Genomic DNA, 20,485 nt, shown 5'->3' with positions numbered 1-20,485 from the left:
TATATATATATATATATATATATATATATATATATATATATAGTACAGACCAAAGTTTGGACACACCTTCTCATTCACAGTTTTGTTTATTTTCATGACTATGAAAACTGTAGATTTACTCTAAAGGCATCAAAACTATGAATTAATACATGTGAATGTACATATTTGATTACTGCTTGATGAGCTTCAAGAGGTAGTGCCCTGAAATGGTTTTCACTTCACAGGTGTCCCCTGTCAGATTTAATAAGTGGGATTTCTTTCCATAAAATGGGGTTGGGACCATCAGTTGTGTTGACCAGAAGTAAGGTGGATACACAGCTGATAGTCCTGCTGAATAGACTGTTAGAATTTGTATTATGGCAAGAAAAAAGCAGCTAAGTATAGAAAAATGAGTGGCTATCATTACTTTAAAAAATTAAGGTCAGTCAGTTCGAAAAATTGTTAAAACTTTGAAAGTATCCCGAAGTGAAGTCGCAAAAACCATCAAAACACAAAGAAAATGGCTAACATGAGGACTGCCCCAGGAAGGGAAGACCAAGAGTCACCTCTGCTGCGGAGGATAAGTTCATCCCAGTCACCAGCCTCAGGAATTGCAGCTTAACAGCAGCTCAGAGTAGAGACCACACAAAGTTCTAGCAGCAGACTGTAATGAAGAGGTCTTCATTACTGGGACTATTTTTATGAATATAGCTTTTTATATGAATCGCTTGTAGCGCTTTAAGGGGCCTTTGCACTTTATTAAAAATCAGCTTGCTTAGCACTAGGACACTTTATTTGCTGTGTAACCAATAAACCTGCTGATGCTTCAACTTCACTCTGCCTGATAAGTTCATTTTCTCACTGAAAATCCAGCCGAGAGGTCGCCTGCTTACACAGACACATCTCTAGAAAAACTGTTAAGATTGTTAAGAGGAGACTGTGTGAATCAGGCCTTCTTGGTAAAATAGCTGCTAGGAAACCACTGCTAAGGACAGGCAACAAGCAGAAGAGACTTGCTCGGGCTAAAGAACACCAGGAATGGACATCAGACCAGTGGAAATTTTTGCTTTGGTCTGATGAGTCCAAATTTGAGATCTTTGGTTCCAACCATCATGTCTTTGTGCGACGCAGAAAAGGTGTACGGATGGACTCTACATGCCTGGCTCCTACCGTGAAGTATGGAGGAGGAGCTGTGATGGTGTGGGGGTGCTTTGCTGGTGACATTGTTGGGGATTTATTCAAAATTGAAGGCATGCTGAACAAGCATGGCTGCCACAGCATTTTGCAGGAGCATGCTATTTCATCCGGTTTGCATAGTTGGACCATTATTTATTTTCAACAGGACAATGACCTCAAACTCACCTTCAGGCTGTGTAAGGACTATTTGACCAAGAAGAAGAGAGATAGGGTGCGGCGCCAGATGACCTGGCCTCCTCAATCACCGGACCTGAACCCAATCAAGATGGTTTGGTGAGCTGGACCACAGAGTGAAGGCAAAAGGGCCAAAGGGCGCTGCTGATGCGGATCACTATGATCACTCCTCTCCTCTGAAACAGTTTATTAACACCTAAATTAACTTAAAATCCTGAAATCTCCCGGCAAAACATATGAATTTTTATTAACCTGGTGCCCACAGTTTGGATTACGTAAAGGAAAAACGCCTTCCTGCAAGCTGCCAAGAGGCAACCGGACCAGAGGCTGCTGTTAAATGGGATTCCTAGTAACAGCGCACCTCCTGTGTTTTTTTTGTACCTTTTCCTGTTCACTATTATGGCAGCAGAACTGAAATCTGAGTACTGTGCTATGCTGAACAAATTTGCTGTGCCAAGAGAGGCTTTGTTGGTGAGAAGCCCCTCTTTATTATCCAAAACGGCTTTATTTATTTAATTTGTTACCAAATTTACATGTCTCCAAAAAACGCCAAACCTGACAAAGGAAGTAAAACAGTGGAAAGGAGAGAGATCCTTTAGATAGTAAGAGAAAAATGAAAAGGAAAAAAAAGAAAGACAACAAAACCATCCAACCAGCTGCTATATGTGTAAAAAATTAAACTGCTCCCTGTAGGCAATCCAGGTGGAGAACCTATAGGGCAGGGGTGTCAGTCTGGTTCCAGAAAGGGCCATGTGGCTCCAGGTTTTCTTCCCAACCAAACAGTAGCACAGCAGAGTCTAGTCATCTCATCAAGTGAGTCCAGTGTTAACATGATGATTTTCTGGAGTGGTTAAATGCAGAGGGTTTATATCGGGGTTTATTTTGTTTATACTTGTGACAGTGTAATGACAATAAAATGGTGAAACAGTGATATCTGTTTAATCAACGCACGTCCAGCAAGTTCAGATGCTCTAAGCCTTCAAATGAAATAATGATGAATGAAGGCGGTCATGAGATCTGGGTAATGACCAAAAGGACAAGATCGCGAACACAAGTGGCCTAAATGAGTTTCCTTCGCAGGGTGCATGGGGGCACCCTTCGAGTTTGGGTGAGGAGCTCAGTTACCTGGGAGGAGCTTGGAGTAGAGTCCTTGCTCCTCCACGTCGAAAGGAGCCAGCTCAAGTGGCTTGGGTATCTGTTTCGGATGCCTCCTGGTCGTCTCCCTCGGGAGGTGTTCAAGGCACGTCCCATTGTGAGGAGACCCGTGGAAGGCCTTAGGACATGCTGGAGGGACTATGTCTCTAAGCTGGCCTGGTGTCATTTCGGGGTCCCCCCAGAGCACCTGGAGGAAGTGTGTGTGGATTGGGAAGTCTGGGCATCTCTGCTTTGACTGCTGCCTCCGCGACCCGGCCCCGGGTACAGCGGAGGACATGGATGGATGGATGGATGGATGGATGGATGGATGGATTCCCTTTTCACAGATTCAAAATGATACAGAAAAAAATGTATTGTTCTAATTGATTTACGGTTTTATGTTGGATTTTATTTTCTGATAAATAAATAGATTTGAGGGAACATTGGTGCTCACACTGTTAGTCAATAGAAGCAGTTTATTTCCAGGTCAGACATTGTTTGACCACTTTCCATTTATTGTAAGTAAGGGGAACACACTCTGCCCATACAGAAAAGGGCTGTATGATGAACTGATTCTCTCTTTGCAAAGATGTAAATATAAAGTGCCGACTGAGTGAAATCCATCGGTTTCCATTTATTAAACTGGGGTGAACAGTTAAATACATTTTTCCCACTACAATTTGGAGCTGTTAAGGCAGGATTCTCCAATGACGGATTTTTACAAGGACAGGGATTGTCAGAAGGGTCAGGTACCACCTGGAGGAAGCAGTCTTCCAGCCTCAATACCTCGTTTCGAAGTTTAAGGAAGTGAGGACTTCTGGCATCGATGTCCCTGGAGGTCAGCGGGAGGATCAAAGCAAACCATTTCTTTTTTGAGACGGTGAGATCAATCTTTTGTAGGCACAGTTTAGAATAAATTTCAAAAATAAAATTTAAGACAATTTAATTTAAGATTTGATTTAATTCAAGACAGCAGAATATTAATAGATTTAAAGATTATGAGAACTCAAATACTGGAAAATTTGCTCAAACAAAGCCCTCTTCTAATAAATCTGATAAAAATAAAATAAATAAATGTAATCTATTAAGTGAAAAAAACAAACTAAATGAAAAGTTAATAGGTTAATCATTTTTAATGCACTAAAAATTTGTATAATACTAAAGAACCTACCTACATAGCGTATATATTACATATATACGTACATAGATGAAAAAATAAGTTTTCTTTTGGGGAGAGGAGTGACAATTTAGGTTTTTTCACTTGAGAACCAAAAGACACTTGAAAGGGAAAGCGGAGGGCTCTCTCTAAGCACTGACAGGAAGGTTTTAGGTATCACCAGAAGGCTCTTAGTTTTACTAAGACGTACTACAGGGTCAAAGGCCACCTTGGGGCCCTAGTAATTGTTGGGTTTGCTTGCCTTGTTGTAGCAGGCCAGCTGACTGCACATCTCATTGAATGTCCATGGGTAGTTCTGGTAAGTCTCACATTGAAAAAAGCAGAAATCCACTAAAAGTGCAGTAATTATTTCCATCGTTATACAAAGAAAAACCAGTACCAAGATTCATAAAAACTTCATCCCCTTGTTCAAGTTGAAGTACAGCTGCATTAGATGTACTTTCATGTAGGCCATCACTGTGTTGAAAAGCACCTAAAATGAGATCGCTATTATGATACAAATAAACACCGACTGTATGATTGGCTCTGAGCTCAAGCACAGTTAGTCTGAAGTAGTAGGTTCCTCTGACCGGGGCTGTGAAGATGCCTGCAACAAGAGAAACAACAGGATGAAGAAACGCTGTATATCTGCATCCATTGCTGCTTTCTCTTAATTATACTGAGTGAAAAGGTTGGTACCGGTAGATGGGTTGTAGGCTGTGCCAATGTTACTGAAGATTTCACTGAACTTCAGAGTGACTTCAGTGTCAAAGGGTCCAAAAGCCCCATTTTGTGAAAATGCAGCTGAGAACGCCAATTTTAGTTCACCTGAACATGCAGAAAGAGGACTTAAGTCAAAAAGGCACAACAGAGTTAAAATTCATCACTTGAGAAGATGGGAACTTTACTAACTAATACACCATCTAACAGTTTATAGGGCGAGGAAATTGAAAAGGTTTGTTCATGTTAAGGATGTGTATATACCTTGTGTTAAACTGTATTAGATATATTCCCAGATGTAAATGTGTGGAGTTTATTTTTTTTTTACTTACCCATGCTCTTACTTTTGTGATCCTCTATCTCACTTTGGCTGATTTGGTTTTCCAAATCTGCAAACAGATTAGATTTTTTTTCCGAACAGAACGTTACTAATACAGTAACTCATCAAGTTTAGATCACTGCATTAAAAAAATGCTACTATCTTACTTGCACTTGTTTGTTTGAGCGCCTCTACCTGCGATTCGCTGAGATGTAATCTGGTCTTTAAAGCTATAAGAACATATTTACTTTTATTAAAATATAAACAGTTACATAAAATGAAAGAAAAGCAACATTTTGATTTTTAATTTATTTTTTTTTTGCCAGACCAAAAACTGACCTGCACCCCACCCAAAAAAAAACAACAAGAAAAAAAAACAAACAATTTGTGTGACCTTAGCTGTATTTACGTCAATCTGTACGTTACCTAAATTCTCCTGCTTCAGTGTCTCTATTTCAGCCTTCATCTCAATGGTCAGGTCTTTCAGCTCCTTTAACTCAGCCCAAATATCGGTCTGTCTGTTGACTTCAACGTTGCTTGTTTTAAAATGATTAGGCTCCAATTGGAGGTGTTCCTCCACAAATGGGGCTCTGCCACTCATTTTAGTTCCTTCATGCTCACCCTGAACCCAACTCAACCACTGGCAGAGCAGCAATGTTCGAACTATTGCAGAGCTTCTCATAGTGAAATGTCTACTCTAGTTGGTGTGTTGCAATATTTGAGAGCTTGTGCAGCTTCTTTATTTATACACATAGAAGGTGTCCTCAAAAAAGTTCATGAGAATAAAGCAGGTGCTATTGGTCTTTTATTTATTTTTGATAGCGTTGGTCAAGCTTAGATTAAAAGGTTAGACAGCCTTCACCAGAGATTATAGGGTTACTGCACAGGTAGCTGAGCTATAGATGTAACAAATAACAAATATGAAATTATTGATAGTGATAAAAATAATGATTTTATATTTATAGCAATATAATATCCCTGAAAATGCAGGCTCCACACATCACAGAGATTCAGACCAGCTTTAAATTGTAAATCAAAGCCTAAGGGCTGAGATGAAGGCAACTGTGCACAGAGATGGAGTCCTATGGGAGCACAGCTGGTGAAGTCTGGGAAGGCAAAGGTGCGGTTGATTTCATCGACTCATTGACAGGAAGGCAATCCCTCACACTAAGCATGCTTGTAGCGACAGTGGAGAGGAAAAACTCCCTTTTAACAGGAAGAAACCNTAGGGTTACTGCACAGGTAGCTGAGCTATAGATGTAACAAATAACAAATATGAAATTATTGATAGTGATAAAAATAATGATTTTATATTTATAGCGATATAATATCCCTGAAAAGGCAGACAAAAGTGCGGTTGATTTCATCAACTCATTGACTGGAAGGCAATCCCTTACACTAAGCATGCTTGTAGCGACAGTGGAGAGGAAAAACTCCCTTTTAACAGGAAGAAACCTCCAGCAGAACCAGGATCAGTGTGAGCGGCCATCTGCCGAGGCTGACTACAGGAACAGACGGGGCGAAGCTACTATGAGAAAAGGCAGAGAGATCATAATGTTAGAGATTAAACTAACATTCTGCAGGGTGGAAGAATAGAGATAGAATGAAGCAAAATGATGAAATAGGGGTCCCTATGTCTTTCAGAAGTCTAAGCCTATAGCAGCATAACTATAGAGATAGCTCAGGATAACCTGTGTCGCTCTAACTATAAGCTTTATCAAAAAGGAAAGTTTTAAGCCTACCCTTAAAAGTAGACAGGGTGTCTGCCTCACGGACTAAAACTGGTAGTTGGTAGGAATTGGATTTCACAAACACATTGGAATTGAATTGAGCGTTAAGGCCTGCAGTGTGAACGTAGCTTTTGATGAGTCGGGCCAAACCAATTGGCCCTAGATAGAGTCAAGCGGCTTTTAGCCAATTAAATTACAATAATTTGGTCAGTTATTTCTGCATTGGGCTTAAATGCATGTGCCCTAGCTCTCAACAGTGAAGAATTTTACCCAACGTGGTTTCACCATAGGACCTCTTTTCAAAAAAATGATTGCGATTCAGGTGCAATGGAATTTCAGGTTTTCATTAGCCTTTAAAACCCATTTTACACAAATTTTGGGAAGACAGACTTTGTCATTACCAGTGGAAAACATAAAACGCAGATGCAGAGTCTAGCCACAAGATGGCAGACCTTCTTTACCTGTGCTAGCAAACTAGCTTTTTTTGTAGTGTCTTTTAAATTACATGTAAGGAGCAGAACCTGGCGCCTTTGCATAAACTATGGTATTGTATGTACTATCTGTTTGTTATTATTTGTTCATTATCCACGAGTGTACCAGAAAGTAGTAGTTTATTAAGACGGTTTTATTTCAACTTTGGAACTTTTAACATTAGCTGTGATTGAGACAGCTCTACATGGCTGGGCTGTATCTGCTCCAGAAATCTCTAAAAGACTGGAATCATCGTTTCACCATCAATAGGACTGGATGCCATCATATAAAAAAATAGTTAAGTGTGACAACCCCTAACCATAGAGGTAAATTGGAGTATGTATATTTATTTTCACCCAAAGGGCTCATGAATGCTCATATATTGTGTCTCTAAATTATTTTCCTCAACCACTTTTTTTTTCTATGAGTAATTAAAACCTAGTGTGACTCTTGATGTGCCTTGGTTATAGGCAGTGAACCATGCAAAAACCACAGCTGACATAATTGCTTAAAATGGAGCAGAGCAATTCCTCCTACAGATAATGTTTGTATTTCATCCATTTCATTCACCCGTTAACTCTGTATCAGTTATAGGCTCCTTGAGATGACGTATGGTGAATTGGCACTATATAAATAAAGTGAATTGAATAAAAGAAATTCCCAGTGAAACATCACCAAATCAGAACTGATTGACTAACTACAGACTCAATACAGGCTCAATAATAATGCATAAATCATCTTACCTATAAATCTGTTATCATTTTAATATTTGTGCTAAAAGTAAAAGTTCATTAAAGTGTTTAAAGAGATTAATAGATCTCAGCAAATCAGAGGCAAACTAGTTACTGAATGCAAGTAAGAAAGGAATATAGTCCAATGCTATTTATTTAAGCTGGATGTGCTGTATTACTTACTCACTGTTGGGAAAACAACAAACTGAACATCCACCAAAGTGAGCTGGGTGATCTCAAGAGTAAAAATACAGGTGAGAAGAAAACGGGCACGTGTGGTAACTCAGAATGATACAAAAATTAATATTTTTCTGCTGAAGGGACATTTTAGAGAAACATATTAACCTTGCAGTCATGTTACAGAACCCATAAATCATGAAAATTCCATATAGAAAGACCCCAAGAGAGGAAATGAAACATTTTTGCAGCACTAACAATGCTTTACCATGCATTTGTTACATTGACTCCATTTGATCATTTAAACACGTAAAAGACTCACAAAATTCAGATTCATCACATCATAAACATTCAGCATCAACTTTATGTTTGCTTCCTTTAAGAAAGTCCCCTGAAGCCATAATAACAGGTATGAGATACTCCACTGTTTCAGAATCTACTTTATTCAAAAGCTGTAGTATTTCATTTATTTTATTTATCTAGAATACATCACTGAAAAAAAAATCCGGCCAGGGTTAATCTCTAAAGATAGAACTTGCTTACAATAAAACAAGAAAAATAATGCACTATAGTTCTCCTGTTCCTGGGTCCTTATGGACCAGAACCTCCACCACCTTGGATTTAGTTGTATTAAACCAGCAGCTACTGTTTGTTCCACCTTGTAGTTCAGGTTGATTCTCACACATATCTTCAGTCCAAAACCCAACGAGGGATGTTGACTCTGAGGAAGACAACCAGTTTTTTATTTTAAACAAATCATTTGCTTCCTCTGAAAGGGTTTGGATCCTGGTTCCAGCCTTGCATCTGGTGGGGATATAGATGATATTTAGTTGTTGAAATGCATTAAAAGTAGAATTTGAGTCATATTCTCTTACTTGAACAGGTGAGATCCAGGTGAGGTCGTTCTTTCCTGTGATTCATTAGTTGCTTTATACCCTGTCTTCGGATTTCCCCCCGTCATCTCCGACCTCAGACATCCCTAACAGAGTCATAAATTGCTTAGAAGTGGTTAGCGACTTAAAAGCAATCTTCTCACTACAGCAACAAACGGGGGGCATAACCTCAATCATAAAAAAAAACATCCCATAGTTTAATCATTTTAAGGGCCAGTAATGGTCTAGTGGTTAGAACATTGCGCTTGGGTCCAAATTGTTCAGAGTTCAAGCCACACACACTCCCACAGACTGCCACTCTGGGTCCCTGAGCAAGACCCTTAATCCCAGACTGCCCCCCGAGTACCGCACAATGGCAGCCCACTGCTCCCTAAGGCGATGGGTTAAATGCAGAAAGTGAATTTCCCAATTGAGGGACAATAAAAGATTACCTTCTACAGTATCTTCCATCACACTTCTTCACTATTGTCTTCAGTTCATTTCTGCTGCCCTACAATTAATTCTGCAAATCTCCCTCAATTGTAACGATCTTGGTTCTGTTGGTTTTCTCTAAGTTTTCAGTTTCACGTTTTTCTTTGTTTTCTAGCTTTATTGGTGTGTTCTGGATTTATTTAAGTTTCTTAGGTTTTTCTTTCCTTCTCCTCTGTTGCCCCCTTGTGTTTCCTTTTCCCTTGATTTCCTCGTGAGCTCTGCTAACACCTGCTCCTTATCAGTTCGTTAGGCCTGCCTTTGTTCAGTCAGCCATAAATACACTCCCTCTGCAGTCCCTCTGTGCTGGTTCCTTGTCTTACTTTGTCTCACCCTGGCTCCTTGTGATGTTTTTCCCCTGATGTCTCCATGGTTCTGGTTTGTGTTTTATTTTTATGTTGGATTTTTGGACACCTGTTTTTGTTTAACATTTATAAGTTGGATTTTTGGATTCCTGTTTGCTACCTGTGTTATCCCATTAAATCTTCAAAGAACTCACCCCTGCCTCTCAACCTCTGCATTTGGGTCCTCACAAAAACCTCCAAACAAACCGTGACATCAATGTCTAATACTTCTAACACTGAATTTGACTTAGCCATTGCAATACATCATTCTAGTTTAGATTTGCTGTCGTTTTTCAGTAATCATCCTTCGTAGCTTTAGCTGTGGAACCAAACATTTTATTGCTAATTTCTCAATACTAGTCATTCTTGTTCAGTTTTTGTCCAGCTTTAAATATACACACTTTAACATGCTGAACAAGGTCAATGGGGGTTGGACTGTATTTCTGTCTGTAGAAAGATAAACTTAGAAAACAATATCCTTTTATCTTATTCTTGTGTTTACACACGTGGTTCGGTCCAGTAAACTGCTAAAATATCTACTTTTAACGAGTTTCTCAAACTTGTTTATAGTCAGTTAATTAAATGTATTTTATAACTAAAACTTGTCTGCTTTTAATGAAATTGATTAGAAGAAAGTTGTATTTAATTGTCCTATGACGTTCAGTGTTACGATGTGAATGTTTGTATGTCTAAAATATCAGCCTCACCTGTGTGATGGAAGACTGTGGCGAGGCTGAGATGACAGGAGTGTCCTCCTCTCTGTAGCAGCGAGCTCTGTGAGTGCGGTGCATGCTGTTAGAAAGGACGTTGAGTTTGGACAAGAGTTCATCTACTGAACTCTCCAGCTCATCAAGGACAAAAATCTGAAAAAAGGTTATATTATGATTTTTTATCACACATATGAAAGGCTTCTAGAAATGGCGGTTATATTAAAGCTCTGCTTTATCTGCAGTCTGAGATATTGCACTGGTTTCTCTCATTAGTAATGTATGCATTTATTTTACAGTCTTGAGGTTGCAAAGCAACTTCTTTTCCTGCTGACCCCCAGCACACCACAATCTAAATATAAAAACCAATAAGATCAGTATAAGTATAAACACGTCCTCTGCGCATACCATTCTAGAGATCCAGCTGGTTCAAGAATCCCTAAATGAAATGAGCAGATATATGTAAAAGCTATAGGGAATTTGGTCAGAATCAGAATCCATTTTATTGCCAAGTAGGTTTGCACTTACAAAGAATTTGACTTGGTGTTGATGGTGTAGAGCAATTATATATATATATACAGTATACAGAATCTATAGCTATATACAATATAAAACATACAGCATATTGTTTATAGTATATAGCCATAAACTATATACACAGTAGACTGTGTGTTAATGTAACGCAGAAGGTCTGGAGATGCTACGTTGTGTAGTTTCTAGGTCCTGAACGCAGGAGGGATAGTGGCAGTGTCATGGGGGTCTCTCTTGTTGATAAGGCTGTAGCGGTGGTGTAAGGTTTTGGTCCACAGCCTCCTGTCAGAGGGAAGTGAAATAGTTTGTGGCTGGGGTGCAAGGGATCTTATAATAATCAGTTTTTTTTTGTTTTTTTTTTATTATTATTATTTGAGTTTTTACAGCACTAGTGGCTCATTTTTTTCATGGACAGTAGTCCTCCTCCATGCTAAGGAGGATTAAGGAGGCATTAGTCCTCCTTAGTATGAAGGACTAAGGCCTCCATACATGGGTCATAGCTAACCATTGCGCCACCAAAGCACACTCCAAACAATCAGATTTGTAAATAAAAATCCCATTCAGGTTCAACTGCAGCCTGATTCTGCAGGTTCTACAGGCTTGTTCCTGTTAAAAGGACATTTTCCCTTCCACTGTCACTACATGCATGCTCAGGATACATTTCTGCTAAATCAATGGCTCGGTGCCTTTGATTAAAAAATATTTTACCAGTGAGATAATAAGCTGAGCTTATTGTATTGTTTTACATCAAGATTCAAGCTGGAAAGACTTTGAATCTGTCAAATAACCTGCCTAAATATTTCTTTATATCAACTTGATATGCATGCACTGTGTCCTCAGATGATATTTGTTAGGAATATTTTAGTCTTTTAAATGAAAAAAGGAATATATAGTACGGAAACTATGGTGAAACTGGGTTCTGTGTGCCTCAGTAGAAGAGCAGGGGCACCATAGATTAAGGATGGAGGTTTGAATGTTGTCCTAGGCCATTTATTGCTTTACTTTCTGCCTCTCTTTATGCCATTCTTTCATGCTATTAATGAGGAAAGGACTCTGGTACAATACTATACATGTGATGAAAATGAATTCCGTTTTTGTGTCTTTGTTATATGATTTACTTCTTTATCAATAAAAACTTAAATATGCATTTTCCAGCAAAACATTTCCCCTACCCTTCTTTTGTCTGCTTTCCTTGCTTGTCTTTGCCGTCCAGTGAATTCAGACACCCTCCTTCTCATGTAGCATAAAATATCTCCTGTGGAAAAACTAACGTTCCTGCTCTGGGATCTTTTAGCTCTCTTCACCAATAAGGAAAAGACCCCAAGTATCTGTAAGAAAAACAGATGACTGTAAAGGGACAATCATTTTTATATATCTCACATAATCTTTTAAACTATGCTTTTAATAAGGCTGTTGTTAACTGATTACACGTGTTATTAATGACACCGAAATCTAAAAGGGAAATATGTACCATTGCTGCCCACACAGCAGTAGTTGTTAGAAACAGAACCGCCCAGTGAGTTAAACCCCACTTTGAGTTAAGTGGACTCTTTGTGACGCGGGGCCAGCGGTAATGACAAAGCAGAGTCTGCAGGGAAGGGGGAACAGAGCTGAAGGAGCTTTCTGCATACAACAGATACCCAGAGCAGGAAAACGCCAGCAGAAGGATCAGACCTGAAACCTTACAGGAAAATAGGGAATTAGTTTTCAATAAAGAAATTTTAATTTCAAAACAAAGTTCTCTAACATTTTTGATAACAAATAAAATCACTTCAAATGGGGATAAGAACCACATGTAACTGTGTTACTATCGAGAATAATGTGTTTACCATAGGCCATAAGAGGCTGGAGAGCATCTGTGAAAGCACTGCAGCTGAGGAACTGAAGGTTCTGCTCATTCTAAGAAAGGCCACACACTTCATGGTCAGGAGGAAGATGATAACACCCAGAAATGTCCGAATATTCTGAAAAAGATATTTTATTTTAGGGGAACCTGTATGACATGTTTCTGCAATGCTGTAAAAATCTCACTGCTATCATTTGTTTTGGTCTCTCACCTGTTCCCAGTTAGCCACAGCGCTAACATCAACATGCCCTCTATGTTGTGTCTGCAGCAAATTTACAACTTCCATGGTCATGGTGGAGCGACAGATATAACAAACATTACAGATTAGAGTCACTGCCAGCAGACTAACCTACAGAGGAGAGACACAGCAAAGCACTGAAGAATTATTTTATGCTTTGAACTTTAATCAATCTTTTTTCCTTATTTTATCAAAACATTCTGATATAATCTCACTTGACAGTTTGATAATTGCAGGTAAGTGGTATAGTTGAGGATTTTGGCGAAGTTTTAAAAAGACCTGCCCTCTTCGCTTAAAAAAAATGCACAAGCACAAGTCGAGAGGGAAGGCCTATTAAACGCGTGCGAGAGCAAGCACAAGCCCATTTCTCCTTGTGCACGCTCTGTTTAAAAGTTGCTGTTTGCATCGTTCATACAAGCTTACTTTCCAAAAGAAGACTTGCAATTTTTCCCACTATGCCAGACTCACCACCAGCAAATGGGGACGAGCACATAGGACAGCCCTAAGTTAATGTATCACCAGTTAGGAGGACCGCTTATTTTGATGATCCACCTGGAAAAAGAACATCCTCCACTATACCTTTATCCTTTTCGTAAAATCACCTTGGTCCTACAAGCACTAGTATGGAAGCCCTGAAAGGCAAGTAAGAAAAATAAATATTTGTTTTTTTGGGTTGTTTGTTTTTTTTCCTGCTCGGAAAGGCAGGTAGGGAAAATTGATAAAACTGCAGACCCTCAAACAGCAAAAAAAAAAAAAAAAGAACTTTTCTTTTTTTTCTCACTTGCCTATCAGGGCTTCCGTACATTGAAGTCTTAGTGGGTGAAATGGGTGTGACTCCCTGTTTGATATTTTCAGTCTATCTAGATACGAAGGAGGATTTGGTTGACTCACATCCAGCCACATGCAGGGTCTCCTCCAACATCCAGTCAGTCCTTGTTGTGCAATATTGGAAACTTGATTGCAGGATTGTATTAGAGATAAAAACAGGAAGAGAAGCTGGTGGTGAAAAAGAGAAAAAAAATTACATGCTTCAGTCTGTAGAGTTCCTCGGGTTGATTTAAATCAGGGTAAAATGAGACCTTTACCTTGCAGAACAAAGTCACATAGTCCCATAGAGTAGGAGAATAAAACAGCCTGACTGACTGGACCTTGACAGAGTGCAACAGAACACCACCAGGGATCTGCTCAGTGGTCAGGGTCACACTGCTAAATAAGTGAGGTGCAGGGCTATACAAGGTAAACTGAACCTTTACGGCCACTGTCTGTCTGTTGATCCAGCTGCTTGAATACAAGCTCTTCAGCTTTGATGCAGCTTCAAACCTGCAGAAAAGTCCAGCAAACATTTAAGAACAAAGTCAAAACATCAGCATTATTAGTGTGACATATTTGGATTAAATAAGTCTCACTTTGTGTGGCCAAATCTGACTGTCGCAGTTTTCCATGAACAGAGGTGATCACATGTCCAAGGAGCTGTCAGCGTAGCATTCTGGGACATTTTAAATGTGAGGGTGAGTGTTGTACAGGAGTAGTTAGCATTTAAAAAAGCTTAACTGTGTAACTACATTTAACTTTTTTTTCAAAAGCTATATTAAATATTTTACAGCAAAGATGATTAAATGTTTGTTTGCAATCATTCTAGATTCAGAATCTTGCTGAATTGATCGCATAGACCTAAGATTCCCAAATCTTCTAATGCAAATTAGATTTGCATCTCCACCCTTCTTTTTTGTAATGATTTTTCTGGGGGGCTATTTGTGGCTAAACAAACACAAATAAGGTATTTTATTTTAAAAACAGAGAATATATGACATCATGGATTTGTAATTAATCAAATTCTATATTTACAGATAACCTTTATTATCGTCAGAACCCAAAGTTCTTCAAAAATGCTTCTTTTTAAAAAGTTTATATTGACAGATTATAATGTTTGTTTAAAATATTATCTCAGGCATAAATGCAATCTGCCAACTTAATTAGCAGTAAATAAAAACTTTATATAAATATCACTCAAAGCCACAGCTGGGTCAAATTTCTGACATGCAATTAGCCGTTGGAAAGGCTGAATGTATTAATACAATGAACAAGTTCATTGATTCATAAATCAGTTAATATAAGGGATTTTGTTAAGAACAAATTGAAACATGTTAGTCTCCAACATTGGCTCTGTTTGAGGTTTCTCACATCACATTTATTTATCTAAGCTTTCTTTGGATCTCTACAGAAAAAAATCTGCAGCATGACCTCACAGATATGTTCATAAATGAGTTGCTTAATTCCAGATCTTGTATCTTAGCCTAGATATCATCTGTGTTTCCTTTAACTTACCTTAAACACGTTGAGGATTTCTCTCTTCTCTATAATGGACTCTCCAATTACAACGTGAGGCTGCTGGAAAAATAATCTAATTTAACATAGAAAATGCTTCATTGAAAAAAAAATCATCTGTTATTTCTTTTATTAATGATTATTTGCTAATTAAGCATAAAAGGAAAAATAGCAGACGCTGTATGTACCGGTATATTTTACAGACTTGATGCAAATGAATATTTTTTGCTCACCTCCTTTTTTGCTGATGAATTCTGGTACAAGAAATCCAGCAGACTGGACTGTGTCCACCTCCACCAGTCCTCATGTGTTTTTATGGAGGTAAAAGAATAATTGTTCCTGTCGAAAGGAAATATCTGTTTAATTCTATGTTTATGAGCTCTATCTGTGTTGCATCTATGAGATGTCTGTGTCTTACCTTATAAAGCGTCTTTTTATGGCTTTGTTGAGACTCTGATGTTCGTTCAGTGAGCTGCCAGAGATTATACACACCATCAGGAGAAGCATGATGGTGCAGAAAAACAAATCCCTGCAGGACAAAATAAAGTGTGAAATCTTTTTGCAAATCTCTTTAAATGTATTTTTTTTTTTTAAAACAAAGACAAACCAGAGTGTTTCCTGGATTTGGGCATCTTTCCTTCTCTTTCCACGGGTTTTCTTCAGTTCTGCTTGAGTCGGCGGGTGCATGAGACGCAGGTACCGAGCTCTCTGCCTCGCCCTAAGCAGCTGAGGAAGCAAGGGAATAGGACATTAATGCTTGATGAAAAGTACCTCTTATAACACACACGTCCATGTTGCGGGAAGAGGAGTGGAGCCTAACAGCAGGGGAATATCTAAGTATAATTGAAACATGACATCAGAGGGGGGAAAAAAGGCTAAAGTGTCATGGTTCTGTTAAGTTTTCTTTGAGTTTTTAGTTTTATGTTGATTCATGTTTTTCTTTGTATTCTAGTTTTATTTGTTTGATTCCTATTTTGTTTTGTTTTTGGATGTGTTTGAGTTCTTAGGCTTTTCTTTGTTGCTCTTTGTTGCCCTCTTGTGTTGGTTTTCTTTTCCCTAGCTCCTTTCTAGAAGCCTCTGTCCACACCTGCTCCCAGTGAGCTCGTTAGTCCTGCCTTTTGTTCAATCAGCCATAAACACTCTCCCTGTGCATTTCCTCAGTGCTGGTTTCTCATCTTTCCCTGGATCCTTGTGCTTCTTTTCCCTCATGTCTCCATAGTTCTGGTTTGTTTTACATTTTTAAATTGGATTTTTGGATTCCTGCCTCTGTTACCTGTGAACACTCAAAACTGCAAGAACTCACCTCTGCATTTGGGTCCTCAAACCTCAACCTCAAACACTGACATGAAGACAAATAATAATTGAACTTTATTTGTATCATACTGGAGAAATTTACCTCTGCATTTGACCCATCCCCTCGGGGAGCAGTGGGCTGCCATTTTGCGGTGCCCAGGGGGCAGTGTGGGGTTAAGGATCTTGCTCAGAGACCCAGAGTGCAGGCTGTGGGGATCGAACCAGGTACTTGCAACCTTCTCAGAGCACAAGCGCACTGCTTTAACGACTAGGCCATCAGCATCCATATCTATTCTCCAACAGCTTTAGTTTAAAAATGTTCTATTAAGATAAATTATGTAGGAGATCGGACTAAGAGTCTTGATTGATTGACTTTATTGATCTCTCAGTGGAGAAATGTACTTGTTACAATAGGAAGGAAAGGGTGCATGGGGGTATATATAGTATATACAGTTTTTCCACATATATATGACAGCTGAAGTCTCTTATTTAGCAGGATTATCACACAGTGTAATTGCACAGGGTATTAACATGGGTATTTATATAGATGGATATATATATATATATATATATATATATATATATATAAATGTTGCACTGGGTATCAAATCAAATATAAAAAACAGGTTATTGCACAGGGTATTAAACTTGTTTTTTTACCGTTTCCACAGATGGAGAATTCTTCCCATAGAAAGCAGATGTGAATTTTTCTCCTGGTCCATCAGCATGATTCAGGCTCCACAGGTTTGTCTCTATTGGTAACTTTCCTACAGATCTATCTGCTGCTTTGTTGAACCAAAAGGAAACAATCATTGCCAAAGCAAAAATCTGCAGAATAATGAAGACATGGTATTATTAATGAGGAATGAGAAAATGGTGCATAAAAGCTTGGTTACATTTTTATTTTCTAATTTTTGTGTGGTTATTATTACTAGAACTGGTTGGATGAGGAACACGCAGCCCATGAGAGAAACACAAAGTGACTGTATCCACAGCAGAACCCTGCTGCTGCTAAATCTGATGGAAATATATATATATATATTGTTAGTACATCAATGGCTATAATGTTTTGTTCTTTTTGAAAAATGCTAAAGTTATGACACTACCTCATTCCATGCTCAGCTGTGACCACCAAGCATGCGAGAGACAACAGCAGACACAGCGCCCAGGCCACATAGCGGCACCAAAACAATGGCAGTCTCAGCTTGTTACGGACAGGTTGATCTGCCATTCTTCTAGATGTCTGCCTTTCAAACCACCTAGTCTCAGGTATTTCAGTCCTTTCTTCAGTTGTGTGGTCAAAATATTGCCCATTTGAAGTAAGTAGCAGTTTGTGGAGCACCTGCCCTTTATTGCCTTCAAATACCAGATGATCATAATTTCTGACAGCCCTGTTTGCATGGATTGTAGATTCTCCCTCTGTGTCTTTGTTTTCATGAATGGAGGAATGTAAGATATCTGTACCCTGCAGCAAAAACAAGGTTTAGACAGTGCTTCATATGACTTTGAAAGAGAAAATGGTGAATAAAAAAAAGAATGGCTTAAAAATCTACCTGGTATTTGTTCCTTAAGGCTCTCTGTACCCAAGATGATTGGTAGTCTAACTCACTATCATTCCCTAAAAAGGTTTCAAGACACAAAGAAAGGTTTTATTCTAAAAGCATCCTAAAAAACAAATGAAGCAACTAAAGTTGATGGAAGTGAACAGTTGAATTAAAGCTAACCCTGAAAATCCCCCTGTGCTGTTTTTATGTGATATGCATGTTGAACTCCACATCCCCTCAGCCGAAACAGTAAAGATATCAGTGTTGCAACGGGTAATGCAACCATCACACTTAGCAGTCCGGTGGTCAAAGAAACATCCGAAAGATCGACGATGCCCACCTCAAATGGCAACTGTAACAGGGACATTAAGAGACCAGAAGTGCATGTTATAAATATAACCTTGCAGTATGTAGCTCTGACAGTATTTAGCTAAGATTTTACCATGAACACACAATCCCTATGGTAAAACATGGGGGGACAGTATCATGCTGTTGCAATGTTTTTGAACAGCAGGGAAAATAACGCTGGTTGGTTTGATGATAGCAGCATTCAAAAAATGAAAGTGTGTAAATAATGCCACAAGGTGCCAAACTATGCCCATATTTCAAGGTTTTATAGTCATGTCGCTCACTCACCTGAACATCTATTTGCGATACGATTACACTGTTTGCACATGCATAACCCAGGATGAGAAGCAGGCAAACGTTGAGTCTCTGAGTGTGTGTGAAAGAGCTGGAACTGGGGCAGCTGTACACACTAAACCACATGTGGAAATCCGCCAAGTAGTCGCAAAACCGCAGTAAAACCTTCTGCAAGAGTGAATATGTAGACAGAGTTGAACTGAGGCTTAGATAACATAGGATTTATGCCTGGATCCAGTTTTTGCACCTTAGCAAAATGTATTTCCTGAGAGCAGACACGAAGCATCCTCTCCACTTGGCCATCAACTTTGTTGAGAGCAAGCCAGCACTCACTGACAAACTGCCATGAGCGCGCCTCTGCCGGCGCTCTTTTTACCTGGAGGATAAGCAATTAAACCATCCAGCTTTATGGTCAGACTGAAAACAATTTAAAGACAGTGTGAAAGAAATAACAGTTTTATTTTTAACCTCAGACACCACCACTTCTTTGAGGTACCAGTCTGGAGAAAGTCCGGAGTTGTCATGCCAGATGTGAACCCCCCACACTGGGCCCAGGCTCTCTGCGGCACTGCAGAGACCAAAGACGAAGTTGTATTAAAACATCAGCAGATTAACTATATTTATATATGGGGAAAAAATTGACATGTTGCAGAGAAAACACGAAGGCTGATTTCTTACCTCAATATAAAGGTGTCTTTAGTGTTTCTTCTAAACAGAGTGCACCCTGGGTTTTGAAGTTCTTTTGTTTGTGAGAATCCATCTTCCCCATACAGAGCAATGTAAACCTTCCAGACATGAAAAAAAATTCCAAACTGAATTCAGAATCAAACTTAATTACATTTATACTTGAATCAAATAGATTTTGCATTTTGACTGATTTTCTGGAGGTGGATACTTCTATTTCTTCTTTTAAAGCTCCACCAGATGTGCATATACATGCTATATTAATTAAGAACAATCTGGAGACATTTCTTTATGGAAAAAGGGGTAAAATTCATCTCACAGAAAAACAAACTGTAATCGAACTATTGTCTTTTAGCATTAATGAAAAAAGCTTATGTGCTTGCTAGCAAGATCAAAGCCCATGAACATGGATAGGCCTACTTTTGCAGTCATATGGGCTGCAGAGGAGAGACCAGTGTGTATGCAGACAGCATAGAGGTAGGGGTCTTCTGGGTTGTTGTCGGAAAGGAAGTGGACCCTTTGATTCTCCTTAGACATAATGTCAGCTCTTTTGGACCAGACCAGCCCTAGGATGTACAGGACCAGGAGGATAACCAGAATACTGAGAACAGTGACATTGCTGGATGCGCTGAAAGATAAAAAAGCAGAAGATAGCATGTTCAGAATTTAGTGTAAACATATGTTTAAAATAAAAGATGAGCCCCTAGTTGTAGGGGGGTGTGGAAAAGTTTGAAATTGAAACCCAAAAAGTATAACAATGGGTTCTGTCTAAGGTGAAACTGAAGTGAAAATGAGGGAGAAGGTCACCTTAGGAGGGGATCCAGATCACCACTGTCCTGGCTGCTCTGAATCTGCTGCTGAAAGACGGTCATTGGCCTCAGCCCATAGCAACTGGATAAAACAACACACAAATCATGTTTTATGCCTTGTCGATATGTTTGATTTTCTGCAGGTCTGGCCACATACATTCTATGATTTACCTGCAGTTAACAGCAGAAGACATGTCTGTTTGGTATGTCCTGCAATCATGGTGCGTCCAGGCCCTCTGCTGTCCATCCCAGGACAAACACAGACTGCTGTCCACTGTCAGACTGTAGCTTATCTCTTGGCTTTGTAGATTGCTCTTGGGTAATCTTCCAAAATTAGCATCAAGCAGCGCAATGTGGGCGACACCTGCAGCTG

General features: G+C 39.1%; 1 protein-coding gene across 1 annotated transcript in view; it reads right to left on the bottom strand.

Annotated features, from left to right (window-relative positions):
- Positions 1–2,329: 2,329 nt before the first annotated feature.
- pkd1l1 (polycystic kidney disease 1 like 1) overlaps positions 2,330–20,485 on the bottom strand; it is a 36,217-nt gene continuing 18,061 nt past the window's right edge. The window contains exons 25-52 of the mRNA XM_015386596.1: positions 20,284–20,482; positions 20,111–20,194; positions 19,724–19,931; positions 19,298–19,404; positions 19,088–19,187; positions 18,867–18,995; positions 18,614–18,787; positions 18,158–18,329; positions 17,987–18,051; positions 17,540–17,898; positions 17,366–17,450; positions 17,094–17,261; positions 15,748–15,866; positions 15,559–15,669; positions 13,901–14,135; positions 13,707–13,811; positions 12,789–12,926; positions 12,561–12,695; positions 12,203–12,412; positions 11,904–12,059; positions 10,201–10,356; positions 5,106–5,319; positions 4,693–4,749; positions 4,340–4,468; positions 4,174–4,247; positions 3,271–3,375; positions 2,476–2,623; positions 2,330–2,367 (exon numbers count right to left, since the gene is read on the bottom strand). Coding sequence (XP_015242082.1) covers positions 2,330–2,367; positions 2,476–2,623; positions 3,271–3,375; positions 4,174–4,247; positions 4,340–4,468; positions 4,693–4,749; positions 5,106–5,319; positions 10,201–10,356; positions 11,904–12,059; positions 12,203–12,412; positions 12,561–12,695; positions 12,789–12,926; positions 13,707–13,811; positions 13,901–14,135; positions 15,559–15,669; positions 15,748–15,866; positions 17,094–17,261; positions 17,366–17,450; positions 17,540–17,898; positions 17,987–18,051; positions 18,158–18,329; positions 18,614–18,787; positions 18,867–18,995; positions 19,088–19,187; positions 19,298–19,404; positions 19,724–19,931; positions 20,111–20,194; positions 20,284–20,482 — 3,980 coding nt within the window. The remainder of the gene's footprint in view (positions 2,368–2,475; positions 2,624–3,270; positions 3,376–4,173; positions 4,248–4,339; positions 4,469–4,692; positions 4,750–5,105; positions 5,320–10,200; positions 10,357–11,903; positions 12,060–12,202; positions 12,413–12,560; positions 12,696–12,788; positions 12,927–13,706; positions 13,812–13,900; positions 14,136–15,558; positions 15,670–15,747; positions 15,867–17,093; positions 17,262–17,365; positions 17,451–17,539; positions 17,899–17,986; positions 18,052–18,157; positions 18,330–18,613; positions 18,788–18,866; positions 18,996–19,087; positions 19,188–19,297; positions 19,405–19,723; positions 19,932–20,110; positions 20,195–20,283; positions 20,483–20,485) is intronic.

The sequence above is a fragment of the Cyprinodon variegatus genome, unplaced genomic scaffold (assembly GCF_000732505.1).
Source record: "Cyprinodon variegatus isolate N-32 unplaced genomic scaffold, C_variegatus-1.0 Scaffold372, whole genome shotgun sequence".
Taxonomy (NCBI): domain Eukaryota; kingdom Metazoa; phylum Chordata; class Actinopteri; order Cyprinodontiformes; family Cyprinodontidae; genus Cyprinodon; species Cyprinodon variegatus.
The sequence above is the reverse complement of the archived record's forward strand: the minus strand, read 5'-3'. Positions and strand labels throughout refer to the sequence as shown.